Source organism: Amblyraja radiata, chromosome 4 (genome assembly GCF_010909765.2).
Source record: "Amblyraja radiata isolate CabotCenter1 chromosome 4, sAmbRad1.1.pri, whole genome shotgun sequence".
Lineage (NCBI taxonomy): Eukaryota > Metazoa > Chordata > Chondrichthyes > Rajiformes > Rajidae > Amblyraja > Amblyraja radiata.
Window position 1 is genome coordinate 31,117,284 of NC_045959.1, and position 19,149 is coordinate 31,136,432.

Here is a 19,149-nt window from a genome sequence, read left to right on the forward strand (position 1 = left end):
GCGGACTCGGTGGGCCGAAGGGCCTGTATCTGTGCTGTATCTCTAAACTAAACTGAACAATGCAGTGAAAAATGTGTGATTTTGGTGCTTTCCTGCGATTACTCTCATGGACTCTGTATTTACTCTCACGAGGCTGCACAGCACAGCAGGCCAAGGTTGCAAGGGATAGGGATGTTGACTTATCATGGACTATGCAAGCACCAAATTTAGCCTTGTTTCTGTTGAACAGTACTGGGAACTTAGGCCTCACCGTTCACCATTTTGTAAAGTGACCATGTTTCCCTATTCACAGTTACTGGACTAACCTGCGCGATCTTTCTAGCATTTTTTGCTCTCATTTCAGATTCCTGGTATTTGCAGGTTTTTATTTTGCTTTTCACAGTGGACTGGTGATCTGAGATTGCAGTTAATTCAATAGACAATAGACAATAGGTGCAGGAGTAGGCCATTCGGCGCTTCCAGCCAGCATCACCATTCACTGTGATCAAGGCTGATCATCCCCAATCAGTACCCTGTTCCTGCCTTCTCCCCATATCGCCTGACTCCGCTATCTTTAAGAGCCCTATCTAGCTCTCTCTTGAAAGTATCCAGAGAACTGGCCTCCACGCCCTCTGAGGCAGAGAATTCCACAGACTCACAACTCTCTGTGTGAAAAAGTGTTTCCTCATCTCCGTTATAAATGGCTTACCCTTATTCATAAACTGTGGCCCCTGGTTCTGGACTCCCTCAAGTCCCAGTGTTGAAAGGATCTCTGATCAGACGTTGATTGGGTAAGAGAGGTTGATAGTGTTTGGATGAGGATGTTCACCCAAGCCTTTCTTTAGTATGGTTTGTGGATATGGTACCTAAGTAATGGGTTGCTTAGATATACAAGAAGAGATTTTGTGCCCATGGTCATGTGTGAACATCCAATTGATACAAATCTGAGGCGTACCCAATGTTGAAATAGCTCAATGGAACATAGGAACATAAAAAATAGGTGCAGGAGGAGGCCATTTGGCCCTTCGAGCCAGCCCCGCCATTCTTTGTGATCATGGCTGATAATCCACAGTCAGTAACCCGTGCCTACCTTCTCCCCATACCCCTTGATTCCCCTAGCCCCAAGAGCTCTATTTAACTCTCTTTTAAATTCATCCAATAAATTGGCCTCCACTGCCTTCTGCCACAAATTCGTCACTGCAATATATTCAAGACTCTCTGGATGAAAAGGCTTTTTCTCATCTCAGTTTTAAATGGCCTCCCCTTTATTCTTAGACTGTGGCCACTGGTTCTGATTTGCACCATTCTTGCAATACAGAACATTCTAGGAATACTTAAAAGATCAGGTAGCATCAATAGAAAGAGAAACAGTTATTGTTTCAGATTAATGATATTTCTGTACTTTTACCAGCAACTTTAGGCTTTATTTTAGATTTTAGATATTCAACATCTGTATTTTTTGCTTTTAATATTGTAAAATGTGAATCATTATCCTTCAAACATTTCTATGTTCTCACTTCTTTCCGTCACATCATATAATATTTGGGGCTGACGTTTGTCATGAAAAGAACAGCTCTGTGTATATCTTTGTATTTAAATATGCATTTTTATCAGTCAATGGAAGTATTTTAATATCCATGCGGAGTCACTATATCTGCAACAATTGAACAATAATTCTGCCTACAATATTATTAACTCGTGCTGGTACCAACCTTTAAATTTACCTGTAAATAACAACTCTCCAACCCATTTCATCCCATTTGGCATTGAAATGCCAGTCACAATCTGCTTCCCAAACATTGAGAAACCTAACTCTATGAGAGATATGATAACGTGGTAGGCACAAAATGCTGGAGTAACTCAGCGGGTCAGGCAGCCTCTCTGGTGAGAAGGAATGGGTGATGTTTCGGGTCGAGACCTTTCTTCAGACTGAGTCAAGGGAGAGGGAGACAGAGATAAGGAGGTGTAAGGTGAGAAAACAGGACAAAGGGAATCGAGATCAAGGAAAATGGTCTGAAGAAGGGTTTCGGCCCGAAACGTCGCCTATTTCCTTCGCTCCATAGATGCTGCTGCACCCGCTGAGTTTCCCCAGCAATTTAGTGTACCTAGAATAGATCTTTGTTAGCTGCGATAAGGTAACAACAAAGCAAACAGATAAAATGTAGTCAGAGACAGACTGGTCAGAGAACTGGGAAGGGGGAGGAATGGAGGGAGAGGGAAAGCAAGGGTTACTTGAAGTTAGAGAAGTCAATGTTCATAACACTGGGGTGTAAGCTGCCCAAGCGAAATATGAGGTGCTGTTCCTCCAATTTGCGGTAGGCCTCACTCTGACAATGGAGGAGGCCCAGGACAGTGTGGGAATAGGAGGGGGAGTTAAAGTGTTTAGCAACCGGGAGATCAGGTAAGTTTAGGCACACTTAGAAGAGGTGTTCAACGACCGACCGCCGAGCCTGCGCTTGGTCTCGCTGATATATAGTTTACACCTGGAGCAGTGGATGCAGTAGATGAGGTTGGAGGAGGTGCAAGTGAACCTCTGCCTCGCCTGAAAGGACTGTCAGGGTCTTTGGACGGAGTCAAGGGGGAGGAGGTAAAGGGGCAGCTGTTGCATTTCCTGCGGTTGCAGGGGAAAGTGCCAGGGGAAGGGGCGGTTTGGGTGGGAAGGGACGAGTTGACCAAGGGAGTTGTGGAGGGAACGGTCCCTGCAGAAAGCAGAAGAGATGGGAAGATGTGGCTGATGGTGGGATCCCATCGGAGGTGGCGACGGGAACATCTACCTGGCCACTGATCCTGTTTTTTACTGTTTCCATATTGCGAAGTTGTTACTTTATCAGCGAGTGCAAGCAATGGCTGGATGTTCATACAGGTAGATAGTTTGTGCTATAACATGATAGTTTTGTTTTTTACGAAACTTTCCGTTATAGAAAATTACATTATAAAAACAGTTGTGTCAATAAGAGAAGGTGGGGGGGCTAGAGAGTTCCTGACCCGCAATAACATTTTGACCCCACAGGATTTCAAATAAATGTTGTTTTAATAGCTGCATTTAATTTTGGTACTGCAGGCTAAATATAGCAAAGGCTGTAAGTTATATTGTATAATAGTGTATTGTACAGATATCAATGCAATGCTTGTCAATTTGAATGGCCACTTGCAGTGAAACTGACACACTGTGTTCTTCATGAACAACAGTGCCTGATTACCATGTGGAGGTTACATGGATGTGAAGGAAGGAACTGCAAATGCTGGTTTAAACCGAAGTTAGACACGAAAGTTGGAGTAACTCAGCGGGTTAGACAGCGTCTTTGGAGAAAAGGAATTGGTGAAGTTTCGGGTCAAGGCCGTTCTTCAGGCTGGAAACAGTTTTTTTTCTCTAGACTTGTTTTTTTCTAAGACAGCATTTTTTTCTGCTTATCAATTTTCAATGTAACTTTTAAGTGTTTCTTTGCTCCTGATAAATATGTGTTATAACCAATATGGCACATGTACCTGTATTACAAATTGTGTTCCCTAATTTATTAATTGTGTTATATTCAATTTGTATAATAAAACACTTGTCATCTCAGAACTCCCTGGGTATTGTGATTTCACAGGAGGAAACATGCCAGGATAGGTAAAAGATAGACACAAAATGCTGGAGTAACTCAGCGGGACAGGTAGCATCTCTGGAGAGAAGGGCTGGGTGACGTTTCAGGTCGAGACCCTTCTTTAGCCTGAGAGTCAGGGGAGAGGGAGACATGGAAGGGTAAGGTGTGAAAAGGAGAGATCTAAGGTGATGAAAATCAAGGAAAATGTAGAATAGATTATTGTTAGCTATGGGGAAGGTGACAAATAGCCTTACAGGCAGTAACATTTAATCAGGAGGACAGTTAAACTAGTCGGAGAACTAGATGGAGGGAGAGGGAAAGCAAGGGTTACTTGGTTAGAGAAGTCAATATTCCGCTGGGTTGTAAGCTGCCCAAGCGAAATATGTAAAAGATGGTAGCTTCATCTCAACTTAGACTGCTTAGCAAAATATCAATATCTACTAACATGGGAAATGAAGACATTTGCAATGTTTATATAAAAATATATTTTAATAGCATTAACAGGAACTGTACAGACATAATTCTCAATGTAATAATGCTAGATCAGTTTTACTATTTACAGTATGTGAAACGAAAACTATTTCACAAACAAACTCCAACTCAATGTGTTTAAAGATTATTTAGACATATGTTAAAAAAAACCCCAATGCTGCAATAACCAGCTATGAAAGTACAAGGCAAATATTCAAGGCCTTGATAATTGTTCCATTTGAAGAGCAGTGTCGTCTTGGGCGCAGTTATAATGGCAGACACAGGTGTTAATGATCATCATCTGTTGTTTAATAATTAGTCCGCTTGCACATTTGAAGTCCAGCTGAGACGTTCTGGTGTTGTGAGGTGTGCAGCATCTTCTGTCAGTGCAGACTCCGCAATATTTAGGTTTAAAGTACTGTATGCTAGAGCAGTCATTGTACACAAAACGAGTTGGTTTTGTTGCTTTTGATGTGCGGATGCACTTCTTTCCTTTCTAAGAATACAAAAAGAGTAAAACAAGATATACAGCTGGAAATAAGGAGGAACAATGTTGGAACTGCAACTATTAATAGATTTTTTTCTTCTTATCGTGTGGTGTATATTATGACCATCTATTTTACATGTCTGCTGAATCTGAATTTCACCTTCTCCACATTCTCCCTCAAACTAGCAGATCCATTTATGCACACGTTCATAAGTGATAGGAGCAGAATTAGGTCATTCGGCCAATCAAGTCTACTCCACCATTCAATCATGGCTGATCTATCTCTCCCCCCCTAACCCCATTCTCCTGCCTTCTCCCCATTACCCCTGGCATCCATACTAATCAAGAATCTATCTATCTCTGTCTTAAAAATATCCATTGAGTTGGCCTCCACAGCCTTCTATGGCAATGAATTCCACAGATTCACCACCATCTAACTAAAGAAATTCCCCCTCATCTCCTTCCTAGAGGAACATCCTTTAATTCTGAGGCTATGACCTCTAGTCCTAGACTCTTCCACTAGTGGAAACATTCTCTCCACATCCACTCCATCCAAGCCTTCCACTATCCGCATACACAAAACAGAATGAGGCATGATTTTAAGGTCACCAAGATAGATAATGACGAAGAGACCCATTTCCATTCACTGATAATGACAGTCTTGCTGGTGGGGTGAAGAGGCTTTGGTTGCAATGCAATTGTTGAATGATATTATGAATAAATGTCAAGCAAAGCAAAATTCATGGTATAAATTAAACTTGAAAAACACCACATTTGTAACAAGGATTCCTATTTTATGATAATCACCGAACAAAATAATTAAATTATCACTTCACATTTAAACAAATATATCAATTGATAGCACTCCTGTGAAGATCCTTAGAATACAAGACCATAAGACATGCTAGCAGAATTAGGCCATTCAGCCCACTGAATCTGCTCTGCCATTCAATCATGGCTGATCTATCTTTCCCTCTCAACCCTACTGTCCTGCCTTAATAATCAAGAATCTATCAACCTCCGTTTTAAAAATACCCAATTACTTAGTCGCTATAGCCACCTATGGCAATGAATTCCACAGATTCACAACCCTCTAAAGAAATTCCTCTTTGCCTCCATTATGAAATGAAATACTTTTATTCTGAGGCTGTGCCCTCTGGTCCTCGACTCTCCCACTACTGGAAATATATGCGCTCCACATCCTTTGTATCTGGGCCTTTCGTTATTCGGTAGGTAAATACACTCAATTTAATCCTATACTGTGCTTCCATCTTGCATCCTCTCTATTAAATAAGGCCTAGAACCTTTACAGCATATGTTCAAGTCCTAATTTATGGATGAAACACTCATCTGTAACTTTTGGTCTCTCCACACATAAGTGAAGAAGGGGGTTTGGGTGATGTGGATGAAAGCTGCATCAATGTTGTCCATTTTACAACATTGCCAAAGATCAAACCAATCCAATGCTCTCCCAGACTCCATTCACTGAACTTAGCCTTCATTTTGCTATCCTATACCAAGTCTCACTCATACATGTTCATTATTGCTAATCCGGATTGTCTGACTGAAGATAGACACAAAAAGCTGGAGTAACTCAGCGGGTCAGACAGCATCTCTGGAGAAAAGGAAAAGGTGATGTTTCGGGTCGAGACTTTTCTTCAGACTGAGAGTCAGGGGAAAGGGAAACCTACACACTTTGTCAGACTAACACAGATGCTGCCAACCTTTCCAGCATTTTCTGTTTTGTTTCAAATTTCTAGCAAGTGCAGAATGTTGATTCTCAAATTTTAAAAGTTTATCGCAGAGGTTAAATCTGCAATAAAAAAAAGTGAAGTCTCCTTTATAACCTACCTTCCATCCATCTTGGTAAACCTTAATTCTTGGGCTTTCCTCCTGACCTTTTCCTCACCCATGCTTTCCCTTGAGTCTCCACCCCAAATCCACTACACCTTAGTTCCTTTAAGAGCTGCCTTTATATTGCTTTGACGTTGAGATATTTCACCGTGCTTTTGACTCAGCATCCATTTTGTTCCAGTTGGATTTCGTGAAGTGTAGGGCGGTCACGGTGGCGCAGCGGTAGAGTTGCTGCCTTGCAACGAATGCAGCACCGGAGACCCGGGTTTGATCCCGACTACGGGTGCTGTCAGTACAGAGTCCCGTGACCTGCGACATCTTCAGTTTCCTCCCACACTCCATAGACGTACAGGTTTGTAGGTTAATTGGCTTGGTAAATGTAAAAATTATCCATAGTGGGAGGATAGTGTTAATGTGCGAGGGATCGCTGGTCGGCGCGGACCCGGTGGGCCGAATGGCCTGTTTCCGCGCTGTATCTCTAAACTAAAACTAAAAGTACTTTGCACCATTTCTCGCTACCAAATCCATGAGGGAATTACAGTTTCCTCTTTATGCCAACATCGCACTGATGGTCAAAACAGAACAGAATTGAATGACAACTCACCAGCATTGGTCATTTATACTCACTTTGGCTGTGACTTTATAATCACCGCATGGTCGAACCTCACAAAGCCGCAGCTCCTTAACCATATCACAATGGTGGTTTTTATTGGTAACGCGGGTGGAAATACCCATGCCACAGGTTTTGGAGCAGGCACTCCACTGTGTTGTCTGCTGTATGCAGTTCACACCAGGATTATGCAGATCCAATTCATGGGTCACCTCCTGTCTGTAAACTGGAAGGAAGAACACTAATCTCTTAGACAAAGCAGTATACAGAAGCATGGCGGTGGCAGCAGGAATTTCCTCTTCGAAGGGCAGTTATTTGTAAAAATTGTTTTTAAAAACCCAAGTTAATCTACTATTTAACTAATTCAAGAAATTTGCATTTTTAGGTGCATTGGAAAATATACAGCTTTTCTTCTCGTATCTTTTTTTAATCGTCATCAGAAGAGGTATTTGTGTATGGGTGTGTCTTTAAGATTAAACTTTCCTACTTGCTTAGCAATTCAGCTTGGAACTTTTTTTGTTTGGCTCTACAAGACAAAGAACTGAAGAGGCATTAGAGTTAGATCATCACACTTCAGAAATGATCACGATTTACAATATTAAAAGTATTTTGCATCAAGGGGCATTTCCAGATTTTCCACAAGTCATCTCAATAAGTGTGTTCTAGTTGAATGTTTATGTTTAAGAGGTGTAGACGTAACAGTTTTTTATTATTGTTATTATATGTCCATTCCACTAGTCCCTTTACGTGGTCCTCTCCTTATGCCAGGTTCTATTAAATTTATCATCCACCCGAGGCATTATTCTGAACATGGTGTTAGGATATTGATACTAATCTCCATAAGGCAATGTGATCAAAAATCTTGTAAAAAATGTAAATTATAAGGAGCATCGTAGAGGATGAAATATAGGTAGAGTTTGTAGTTTTAAGGACCTGTCCCACAGGCTATTTTTAGGTGACTGACGGCGGCACCTAAGAATGGGGGGAAGAATACTATATCTTTGGGGAAAACAGAGATTATGGGCTGCTCACATCAAATAAGCCATTGAGGGAATCACCTCGGTGATTCCACTAGGTCTGGATAGATAAGCATGATACAGAGAGATTTACAGGAGACTCGCGTAAAGAGAAGTATGAAGAGAGCAAAATGCAACATCAACACCACTGTACATAAATGGGTGAGTGTGCAAAATAAATAGGACTGCAACAGTTTCCGACATATCACCTGTTCCATCCTTGGGCTTATTGGTGCGTCCAATGATGGAACAGGTGATCATATACACCAGGCTTGACTTCCATTTTGTGTTGCACAGGCAGAGGATGGTACGCTAGCTATACATCTCTTACACCCTTTACTGTACTAATAATTCTAAATGATTTCATTAAGTGTCCTCAGTTGGGCATGGGTTAGAGGTGCAGCACGGAAACTGGCCCTTCAACCCACCGAGTCCACATTGACCATCGATCACCCGTTCACACTAGTTTAGTTTAGTTTAGAGATATAGCGCGGAAACCAGGCCCTTCTGCCCACCGAGTCCATGCCGACCAGCGATCCCCGCACACTAACATTATTCTACACACACTAGGGCCTATTTATAATGATACCAAGCCAATTAACCTACAAACCTGTATGTCTTTGGAGTGTGGGAGGAAACCAGCGATCCCGGAGAAAACCCACGCAGGTCACGGGGAGAACGCACAAACTCCGTACAGACAGCACCTATAGTCAGGATTGAACCCGAGACTCTGGCGCTGTAAGGCAGCAACTCTACCGCTACACCACCGTGCCGCCACTAGTTTTATATTATCCCACTTTCTCACCCACTCCCTACGCTAGGGCCAATTTACAGAGACCAATTAACCTCCAGTCTGAAGAAGGGTCTCGACCCGAAACGTCACCAATTCCTTTCCTTCCGATGTGCTACCTGACCCGCTGAGTTACTCCAGCTTTTTGTGCGATCAACCTACGGCCCTGCAGTTTTCAGGATGTGGGAGGAAACCGTTATACCCAGAGGAAACCCACACGGTCACTGGGAGAATGAGCAAACTTCACAAAGACAGCACCTGAAGTCAGGATTGAACCCTCGACTCTGGCGCTCCGAGGCAGCATTTCCTCAAGCTGCACCACTGTGCCGCCCTGTGTAATTTGTACTTTGGTAATGCCTTAACTGTATCTAACAAGAGTTTAACACATTTTGTGCTTGAATATATTTTCCCAACTCTCACACTGGTGGGGCTTGCTTTTAGGGTTGACGGTGGATATGCAATGGAAGGTATTTAAAGACTGCATGGATGAACTACAAAAATTGTTCATCCCAGTTTGGCAAAAGAATAAATCAGGGAAGGTAGTGCATCCGTGGATAACAAGGGAAATCAGGGATGGTATCAAAGCAAAAGATGATGCGTACAAATTAGCCAGAAAAAGCAGCATACCAGAGGACTGGGAGAAATTCAGAGACCAGCAGAGGAGGACAAAGGGCTTAATTAGGAATGGGAAAATAGATTATGAAAGAAAACTGGCAGGGAACATAAAAACTGACTGCAAAAGTTTTTATAGATATGTGAAGAGAAAGCGATTAGTTAAAACAAATGTAGGTCCCTTGCAGTCAGAAACAGGTGAGTTGATCATGGGGAACAAGGATATGGCGGACCAATTGAATAACTACTTTGGTTCCGTCTTCACTAAGGAAGACATAAATAATCTGCTGGAAATAGCAGGGGACCGCGGGTCAAAGGAGATAGAGGAACTGAGTGAAATCCAGGTTAGTCGGGAAGTGGTGTTGGGTAAATTGAATGGATTAAAGGCCGATAAATCACCAGGGCCAGATAGGCTGCATCCCAGAGTACTTAAGGAAGTAGCTCCAGAAATAGTGGATGCATTAGTGATAATTTTTCAAAACTCTTTAGATTCTGGAGTAGTTCCTGAGGATTGGAGGGTAGCAAACGTAACCCCACTTTTTAAGAAGGGAGGGAGAGAGAAAACGGGGAATTACAGACCAGTTAGTGTAACATCGGTAGTGGGGAAACTGCTAGAGTCAGTTATTAAAGATGGGATAGCAGCACATTTGGAAAGTGGTGAAATCATTGGACAAAGTCAGCATGGATTTACGAAAGGCAAATCATGTCTGACGAATCTTATAGAATTTTTCGAGGATGTAACTGGTAGAGTGGATAGGGGAGAACCAGTGGATGTGTTGTATCTGGACTTTCAGAAGGCTTTCGACAAGGTCCCACATAAGAGATTAGTATACAAACTTAAAGCACACGGTATTGGGGGTTCAGTATTGATGTGGATAGAGAACTGGCTGGCAAACAGGAAGCAAAGAGTAGGAGTAAACGGGTCCTTTTCACAATGGCAGGCAGTGACTAGTGGGGTACCGCAAGGCTCAGTGCTGGGACCCCAGCTATTTACAATTTATATTAATGATCTGGATGAGGGAATTGAAGGCAACATCTTCAAGTTTGCGGATGACACTAAGCTGGGGGGCAGTGTTAGCTGTGAGGAGGATGCTAGGAGACTGCAAGGTGACTTGGATAGGCTGGGTGAGTGGGCAAATGTTTGGCAGATGCAGTATAATGTGGATAAATGTGAGGTTATCCACTTTGGTGGCAAAAACAGGAAAGCAGACTATTATCTAAATGGTGGCCGATTAGGAAAAGGGGAGATGCAGCGAGACCTGGGTGTCATGGTACACCAGTCATTGAAAGTAGGCATGCAGGTGCAGCAGGCAGTGAAGAAAGCGAATGGTATGTTAGCTTTCATAGCAAAAGGATTTGAGTATAGGAGCAGGGAGGTTCTACTGCAGTTGTACAGGGTCTTGGTGAGACCACACCTGGAGTATTGCGTACAGTTTTGGTCTCCAAATCTGAGGAAGGACATTATAGCCATAGAGGGAGTGCAGAGAAGGTTCACCAGACTGATTCCTGGGATGTCAGGACTTTCATATGAAGAAAGACTGGATAGACTTTGCTTATACTCGCTAGAATTTAGGAGATTGAGAGGGGATCTTATAGAAACGTACAAAATTCTTATGGGGTTGGACAGGCTAGATGCAGGAAGATTGTTCCCGATGTTGGGGAAGTCCAGGACAAGGGGTCACAGCTTAAGGATAAGGGGGAAATCCTTTAGGACCGAGATGAGAAGAAACTTTTTCACACAGAGAGTGGTGAATCTCTGGAACTCTCTGCCACAGAGGGTAGTTGAGGCCAGTTCATTGGCTATATTTAAGAGGGAGTTAGATGTGGCCCTTGTGGCTAAAGGGATCAGGGGGTATGGAGAGAAGGCAGGTACGGGATACTGAGTTGGATGATCAGCCATGATCATATTGAATGGCGGTGCAGGCTCGAAGGGCCGAATGGCCTACTCCTGCACCTATTTTCTATGTATCTATGTAATATAGGTAGATTAAAAACATGTCCATCTGTTTGTAAATATCTCCGATTTTAGTGTCAGTGGCCTTCAGGGAGGTGAAGTCTCAGGATGTTTGCCATTGCTAACCTACTTCACGTGTGGGACAGTGGTGGAACTGACTGAGGTCCAAGATGTTGGAGTCACAATGATTGGTGCAGTGAATGGGCAATCACTATTGGCATGGGCGGCACAGTGGCGCAGCTGGTAGAGCTGCTGCCCTACAGAGATAGACACCCAGGTTGCATCCTGACCTCAGTTGCTGGCTGTGTGCAGTTTGCACGTTCTCCCTGTGACTGTGTGGGTTTCCTCCGGCTACTCCGGTTTCATCCCACATCCCAAAGTAATGCGGATTGTTCGTTAATTGGCCTGCGTTGAATTTGGATGCGAAAATGGGATAACATGGAAGTAGTGTGAACGGATAATTGATGATCAGCCCATTTCCATGCTGCTTCTTTCAAGCAATCAGTCAATCCATTGTGATGATCTGATTCAATACCGAACATTGACTCTTACCTTGCAGAGCAAGTTCTTCAAGAGGACTGTCCTGTTTATGGTCACACACCCACTCTTCGCAGCACTCTCCTGGCATCTGTACTTGTTTGGGAAATGGACAGTCAGGGCCAGGGAGGAGGATATCCAAATTACAGCGGGGTACACAACCAATTAAACCATCTCTGCAGGAACACTGATACTTGCAGCTTGGTTGGAAGGTTTCTCCATTCCGATAGATGACACCATCATACATGCAGATATTACCTTCATGTGCTAGGTTTCAAAGATAAAAGGCATTCAGTTTAGATCATTCTTTGTAATTGCTTTCAATAAGAAAAACGTCTACACATAGTTCTACTATAATGCTATATTTGCATTCTTGAACTCCTCTCACTTTCTCTGGGTTAAATGTGTTGCAATGTGTGGGTCCTAGCTATGCCTGCCTTTTTGTTGGTTACATCATTGTTCCAGGTGTACACTGGCCCTATCCCCCAACTCTTTCTTTACTACATCGACGACTGCATCAGGGCTACCTCCTGCACCCGTGTAGAACTCATGAACTTTATTAACTTCACCACTAACTTCCACCCTTCCCTCCTTCCAGGCGAGGCAGAGGTTCATATGCACCTCCTCTAACCTCATCTACTGCATCCGGTGTTCCAGATGTAGACTCCTGTACATTGGTGAACCAATGCGTAGACATGGCGACTGTTTCGCTAAACACTCACGTTCAGTCCACCAAGCGATCCCAGTTGCTGTCCAGATTAACTTCCCTTCCCATACTAACCTTTCAGTCCTGGGCATCTTCTATTGTCAGATTGAGGCATGCACAAATTGGAGGAACAGCACCTCATATTTTGAGTGTTGAATTTTCTAATTTTAGGTCATTTCCACAAACATTTCTCCCCTTTCCCCCCCCACCCCACTCCCATCTCCACTATAAGTCAGTTGACCAGAACCACTGTTCACTATGATGTAGCCCTCCTGAGATGACATTGTCCTCAGCTAACAAAGATCAGGGAACATCCCTGCCTGAGGTCATCTGTTGCTGACCTTGATTTTCTGGTATCCAGTTCCTCACTCTCCCCCCTTACACTCAGTCTGAAGAAGGGTCCCAACCAGAAATGTCACCTATCCATTTTTTCCAGAGATGCTGCCTGACCAGCTGAGGTACTCTACCATTTTGCGTCTTTCTTTGGTATATAGCATCGTCTGCAATTCCTTTCCATTACTATATTTGCATTCCTCACAAACCTAACGTTATGCAACATCATAAAAATGCACAACAATGTGGAAAAGTGATTCGGGGTTAAAGAGTTTTAGATTTGCAATAACAGCATTTATTTCTCCTGAAAGATTTTCAAAAATAAAGGACTTTTTTTATGCGTAAGCTTGTTTTTAGTACGACATGTTAAAAATAACAAGGATGTATTTTGAATTATTCAATAGTGTATTATTGCATAAACGCAATTGCTTGTCAATGTCAAGTGTCAATGTCCCACGGTGGAGACAACAGCAGGATTCTTAAGGGGAAAAAATGGTGTCTGATTGCTACAGGGAGGTTACATGACAACAGGTTTTTTTAAAATCTTTTTGTTTCGTTCGCAATCAAAAATCACGTTATAATAAATGAAACTCTCGTAGTTCAAATAGTATTTCAAAATTCAACAATTGTGTTATATCTATGTTTCCATCTAATTTGTGTCATGGAAACACACGTTATGGCAGAACTACCTGTAATAAAAATACATCTTCCAATAGATTTGAGGGAGTAGATAAATGTTTGAGAATCAGAATTGTTAGGTGTAGGAAGGAACTGCAGATGCTGGTTTACACTGAATTATAGATACAAAATGCTGGAGTAACTCAGCGAGTCAGACAGGTATCTCTGGATAGAAGGAACGGGTAATGTTCCAGGTCGAGACCCTTCTTCAGACTCCTAGTAGATTGTCAATAGGATAATCTATATGAGATTTGAAAATTTCTTGTAAATGAAGCCAATCATTTTTTTTTTTTAACAAATCCTTACTTCAGAAAGATTTATACAAGTTGAATGTTATGTAACATATTAAACAAGAATCCCAAACTACAAACAGCACTTTATCCACCAAGGGGAACATTAATGAGGAAGTCTGGGAAGTAGGTAACTTTATGTAGGAAGGAACTGCAGATGCTGTTTTAAACCGAAGATAGACACAAAATGCTGGAGTAAGTCAGCGGGTCAGGCAGCGTCTCTGGAGAGAAAGAATGGGTGACATTTCGGGTCGAGAGTCTGAAGAAGGTCTATCTTTTTGTGGGTAGACACAAAATGCTGGAGTAAGTCAGCAGGTCAGGCAGCATATCTGGAGAGAAAGAATGGTTGACGTTATGGGTCGAGACCCTTCTTCAGACTGTCTATCTTCGAGGTGGGTTACAATGTTCTGCTCAGTATTTTTCCAGTTTATGGAAATCCGTGATGGAGAAATATATCATCATAGGTATTTAAAAAAAACAACTTTGTAGCTATTTTTAAAAGTGATCCAAATATTCTTTAATTTTCGATAGAGATGAAGTTGTGAATTATGAACATTGTCCATATATTCTTCATTTACCACAAACATTAATGTGGTAAACCAAGTAATATGAATGCTATTGTTTACTTAATATGTCTGAGCTTGTTGATTTCCAAACTTTTTTATAAGGTATTCCGATCCTGGCAGTAGGCAGAGTGTGAATAAAGGGTTTCTAGTTTACTACCGGTGACAGGTGGTGTTCCGCAGGTGTTGGTGCTGTGTCCATTATACATTAATGATATGGATGATGGAAATGATGGCATTGTGGCCAGGTTTGCAGATGATATGAAGATAGGTGGAAGGGCAGGGCGCGTAGAGGAGGGGGCAGATAGTCTGCAGAACTTGGACAGGTTGAGAGAGTGGGCAAATGGAATAAAAGTGGCAGATGGAATACAGCGTAGCAAAGTGTGCGGCCATGCACTTTGGTAGCAGGAATAAAGGCGTAGACTATTTTCTAAATGGGGAGAGGATTCCAAAATCTGAGGTGCAAAGAGACTTGGGAGTGCTGTGGCATGATTCCCAAAAGGTTAATTTGCACGTTGAATTGGTAGCAAGGAAGGCAAATGCATTGTTAGTATTCATTTTGAGAAGATCAGAATATATTAGCAGGGATGTAATGCTTTGTAGGGCATTGATCAGGGCACATTTAGAGCATTGTGAGTAGTTTTGGGCCCCGTATCTGAGGAGGGATGTGCTGATGTTAGATGGGGTACAGAGCAGGTTTACGAAAATGATCCGAGGGATGATTGGGTTAATGTGTGATGAGTGTTTGATGGCCTTGGGCCTGTCTGTACTTGCTGGAATTTAGAATGATGAGCGGGGATCTCATTGAAACGTACTGAATAATAAAAGGCTCGGAGTGGATGTGGTGTGGATGTTTCCACTAGTGGAAGAGTCTAGGACGGGGCGGCACAGCCTCAGAGTAAACGGACATGCTTTTAGAAAGGTGTTGAGGAGGAATCTCTTCAGACAGAGCTGAGGAGGCCAAATCTTTGGGTGATTTTAAAGCGGAAATTGATAAGTTCTTGATTAGCGAGGGTGTCAAAGGTTATGGGGAAAAGGCAGGAGAATGGGGTTGAGAGGGAACGATAGAGTCTGAAGAAGGGTTTCGGCCCGAAACGTCGCCTATTTCCTTCGCTCCATAGATGCTGCTGCACCCGCTGAGTTTCCCCAGCAATTTTGTGTACCTCCGATAGATTAGCCATGATTGAATGGTGGAGCAGACTTGATCTGGCAGCAGTTAGAATGGCCTAACTCGCTCCAATGTCTTATAAACGTATGTTATTCAGACCGTCTTATAAACTAATGTTATTCCGACTGCATATTCTAACATTGTTCAGAGATAATTTGTTTGCAGTGAAAGTTACTCTTGCACAATGTGTGTTTTATTTTTCACCAAAAGGTCTTTGTTTCTATGAGAGTTCGCAATGCTTCAACAAAGCAGGTCTAGCTGAATATGTTCTTTTCTCTCTGCCGAAGCAATCAGCCACTGGTCCTCAGATATACATATTTAATTTGGAATAATTTTCAAGTTTGAAAATTGCTTCCTTCAGTTTTATGTTCAAATTACTGATGCACACGGCAAATAGCAACGCAGGAGAGAATCCTGCTGGGCATCACCACACACTTCCAAATGCAGAAAGGAAACACTTGATAAGTTCAACAATTAAGGCGGCACGGTGGCGCAGCAGTGGAGTTGCTGCCTTACAGCACCAGAGACCTAGGTTCAATCCTGACTATGGGTGCTGTCTGTACGAAGTTTGTGTGTTCTCCCCGTGACCGTGTGGGTTTCCTCTGGGAGCTCCGGTTTCCTACCACACTCCAAAAAAAAGACATACAGGTTTGTAGGTTAATTGGCTTGGTAAAATAGTACATTGTCCCAAGTGTGTGCAGGTTAGTGTTAGTGTGTGTGAATCGCTGGTTGGTGCGGACTCGGTGGGCCGAAGGGCCTGATTCCGCGCTGTATCTCTAAACTAAACTAGTGAATGACCCTTCACACAGTTTATTAATTGAATATTTAAAATTCCTTATGAGTTCCACAAATCCTTCCATCCCCCCCCCCCCCCCACCACAATCTTGCACAATCCCATTCACCGTCAGCTCCCAGATTTGTATGTTAAGCATAATCTTATATTCAGAAATATAAAGATGAATACTACATGTTTAAATCACAAAACCACAAGCCTATCGTTAATCAAAAGATTATTATTTTCCCCCAGATAGACATAAAATGCTGGAGTAACTCAGCGGGACAGGCAGCATCTTAGTCGAGAAGGAAACATCACCCATTCCTTCTCTCCAGAGATGCTGCCTGTCCCGCTGAGTTACTCCACCTTTTTGTGTCTATATACTTATGATATTTTGCTCTTTACATTTTGGTACTTTATTCCATCTATGTTATGATCAGAAAAAAAAAATGACCCTCTCAATAAAAGGGATTATCAATGGATCAAGTTTCTCCTAATGCTCCATCCATACTAAATTGTTGATCTCGGAATAATATTATAATTGTCCAATTTCTCGGGGATTCTCCATCTACTCCATCAAGGACCAACAAACCTTGACAACGATCAGGCAATATAACCACACACACAAAAATAAATCACCCTTTTAATATTTAGAGAGACAGCTATTTTGTCCCCATTTATTTCCACCAGACTCCTGAGAGCACATTGCTGCGTACCAATGCCTATGGCTGACATGGGCCAAGTCAGATGGCTCCTTATCAATATTAAATTGGTATAGCACAGATGAACATTCATAAGTTAATTTTAATAACATTTTATGCTATGTTATTATTGCAGCCCGATTCGTTCATGCTATTATCACGGTATGTTCACGTTCGACAATATACGCACATCTCCCTAGTTTGGTTTAGTTTAGAGATACAGCGTGGGAACAGGCCCTTCGGCCCACACCGACCAGCAATCCCCTATACTAGCGCTATCAGACACACACAAGGGGCAATTTAGAATTCTCGCTGAAGCAAATCAATCTACAAACCTGTACGGCTTTGGAGTGTGGGGGGAAACCGGAGCACCCGGAGAAAACCCACGCAGGTCATGGGGAGAAGGTACAAACTCCGTACAGAGAAGCACCCGAGGTTACAATCGAACTAGGGTCCCAAGCAGCAACTCTACCGCTGCGCCACCGTGCGTGCCACCACTGTTTCGTATTAATTCTTCTTAATAGTGCATTATTTCTGGAGAAAAAAACCCAGACGAGGTATTGGGGTTGACAGTGTAACCACAAACTCACCGATGCAAACGCCGAGGCGGTGTGGGCTGTCGGCGCTGTAATCGCACTGCAGCCCCTGGACGTGGTCGCAGCGGTCATTGACCGAGCACGGCTCGCCCGCTTGCTTGACACACACACGGCAGCAGTCGCACTTGTCCAGCACCAGCCGCGACCCCGCTGGGCAAAGTGGCGGCTCCTCAGGACATTCACACGGGGAAGAGCAATGCCGGCCACCGGCCCGCTGTGAAGTGGAAAGTCAAACAAAGACAATGAAATATTGAACCGAGATCCACTGTCGAACATAGTCATTAGTGATAGGAGTAGAATTACGGCCATTCGGCCCCATCTAGTCTACTCCGCCATTCAATCTTGGCTGATCTATCTCTCCCTCTAACACCATTCTCCTGCCCTCTCCCCATAACCTCTAACACCCGCATGTTCACACTATTTAAAAAAACAACGTTTCAAGCCAAATGCCTCACTCTTAAAAGGTCATAATGTTACAGAGAATCGTCTTTCATATTTACATGCTTAGTTATTGCTCAACATTTCCTCATTGTGCGCTTGCATTAAACATCCCCTTTAGCTATTTCACCTCATCTTCCCATTCCTACCTCCATCCGCTGCTCTCCCCCCACCCACCTTTACACTTGTTTAAAATCCGATCATCTTTCTATCACTTGATGGCAGATGAGCGACCTTTAGTTTAATTTCTGCCAGATCAACTCTGCCCCATTCTCTTTGTTTACGTTTTAGACATTTTTTACTAAAATAAAAGGATACTTTTGACAGAATGCGCGAAGATTTTATTGCAGTGATAAATTGCATCTCCGTTGCGCTGTTAAATCTGATTACCTCGGTTAAAAGTAGAAGCAACGTCAGGAATACTGCGGTGAGGTGCTGCATGCTGCCACTGACATTAAATCCGACTGCAGTCTGCCCGGCGCGGCGCCCCCGGGTGCAATTTTATTCCGCCGCCTTTCGCTGGAGTTGTTGCTGCAGAAAATCACGTCGCGGATTGGATACAAGTGTAGGTAGGAACTGCAGATGCTGGTTATATACACCGAATGCTGGAGTAACTCAATGCTGGAGTAACTCAGCGCGACAGGCAGCATCTCTGGAGAGAAGGAATGGGCGACGCAGTGAAACTGAACTTAATGAACAACAGTGTCTGAATACTGCGTGAAGGTTGCTTGAAAATATACTTTTTTTCCCCTCTAGACTTGTATTTAGTGCAAGACAGTTTTCTTTCTGCTTGTCAATTTTCAATGTAACTTTTAAGTGGTTCTTAGCTCAAAATATAACCAATACATCATATGCATTACAAATTGAGTTCCCAAATTAATTGTGTTATATTCAATTTGCATTGTGGAACATTGGTCATCGCACCGTGATTTCACAGGAGGAACTCTGCCAGGATAGGTAAAAGGTAAACACAAAGTACCTGATTAACTCAGCGGGTCAGATAACAT

The 19,149-nt window shown here is 42.8% G+C and overlaps 1 protein-coding gene across 1 annotated transcript; it reads right to left on the reverse strand.

Annotated features, from left to right (window-relative positions):
• Positions 1-4,033: 4,033 nt before the first annotated feature.
• ccn3 (cellular communication network factor 3) lies at positions 4,034-18,739 on the reverse strand. Its single transcript, XM_033019198.1, has 5 exons — positions 18,533-18,739; positions 17,699-17,918; positions 11,910-12,161; positions 7,003-7,211; positions 4,034-4,530 (listed from the first exon to the last, which is right to left on the reverse strand). The coding sequence occupies exons 1-5, from the start codon at positions 18,581-18,583 to the stop codon at positions 4,249-4,251; spliced, it is 1,014 nt and encodes a 337-aa protein (XP_032875089.1). The 5' UTR covers positions 18,584-18,739; the 3' UTR covers positions 4,034-4,248.
• Positions 18,740-19,149: the final 410 nt, after the last annotated feature.

Bases quoted from the DNA above. Each gene is read 5' to 3' on its own strand.
- ccn3 (XM_033019198.1), bottom strand. From the start codon at position 18,583: ATGCAGCACCTCACCGCAGTATTCCTGACGTTGCTTCTACTTTTAACC. The intron at 17,919-18,532 runs GTAATCAGATTT...TCCACTTCACAG, and splicing joins TGCTTCTACTTTTAACCGAG to CGGGCCGGTGGCCGGCATTG. The intron at 7,212-11,909 runs GTAAGAGTCAAT...TCTTCCTTCCAG, and splicing joins TGAAGAACTTGCTCTGCAAG to TTTACAGACAGGAGGTGACC.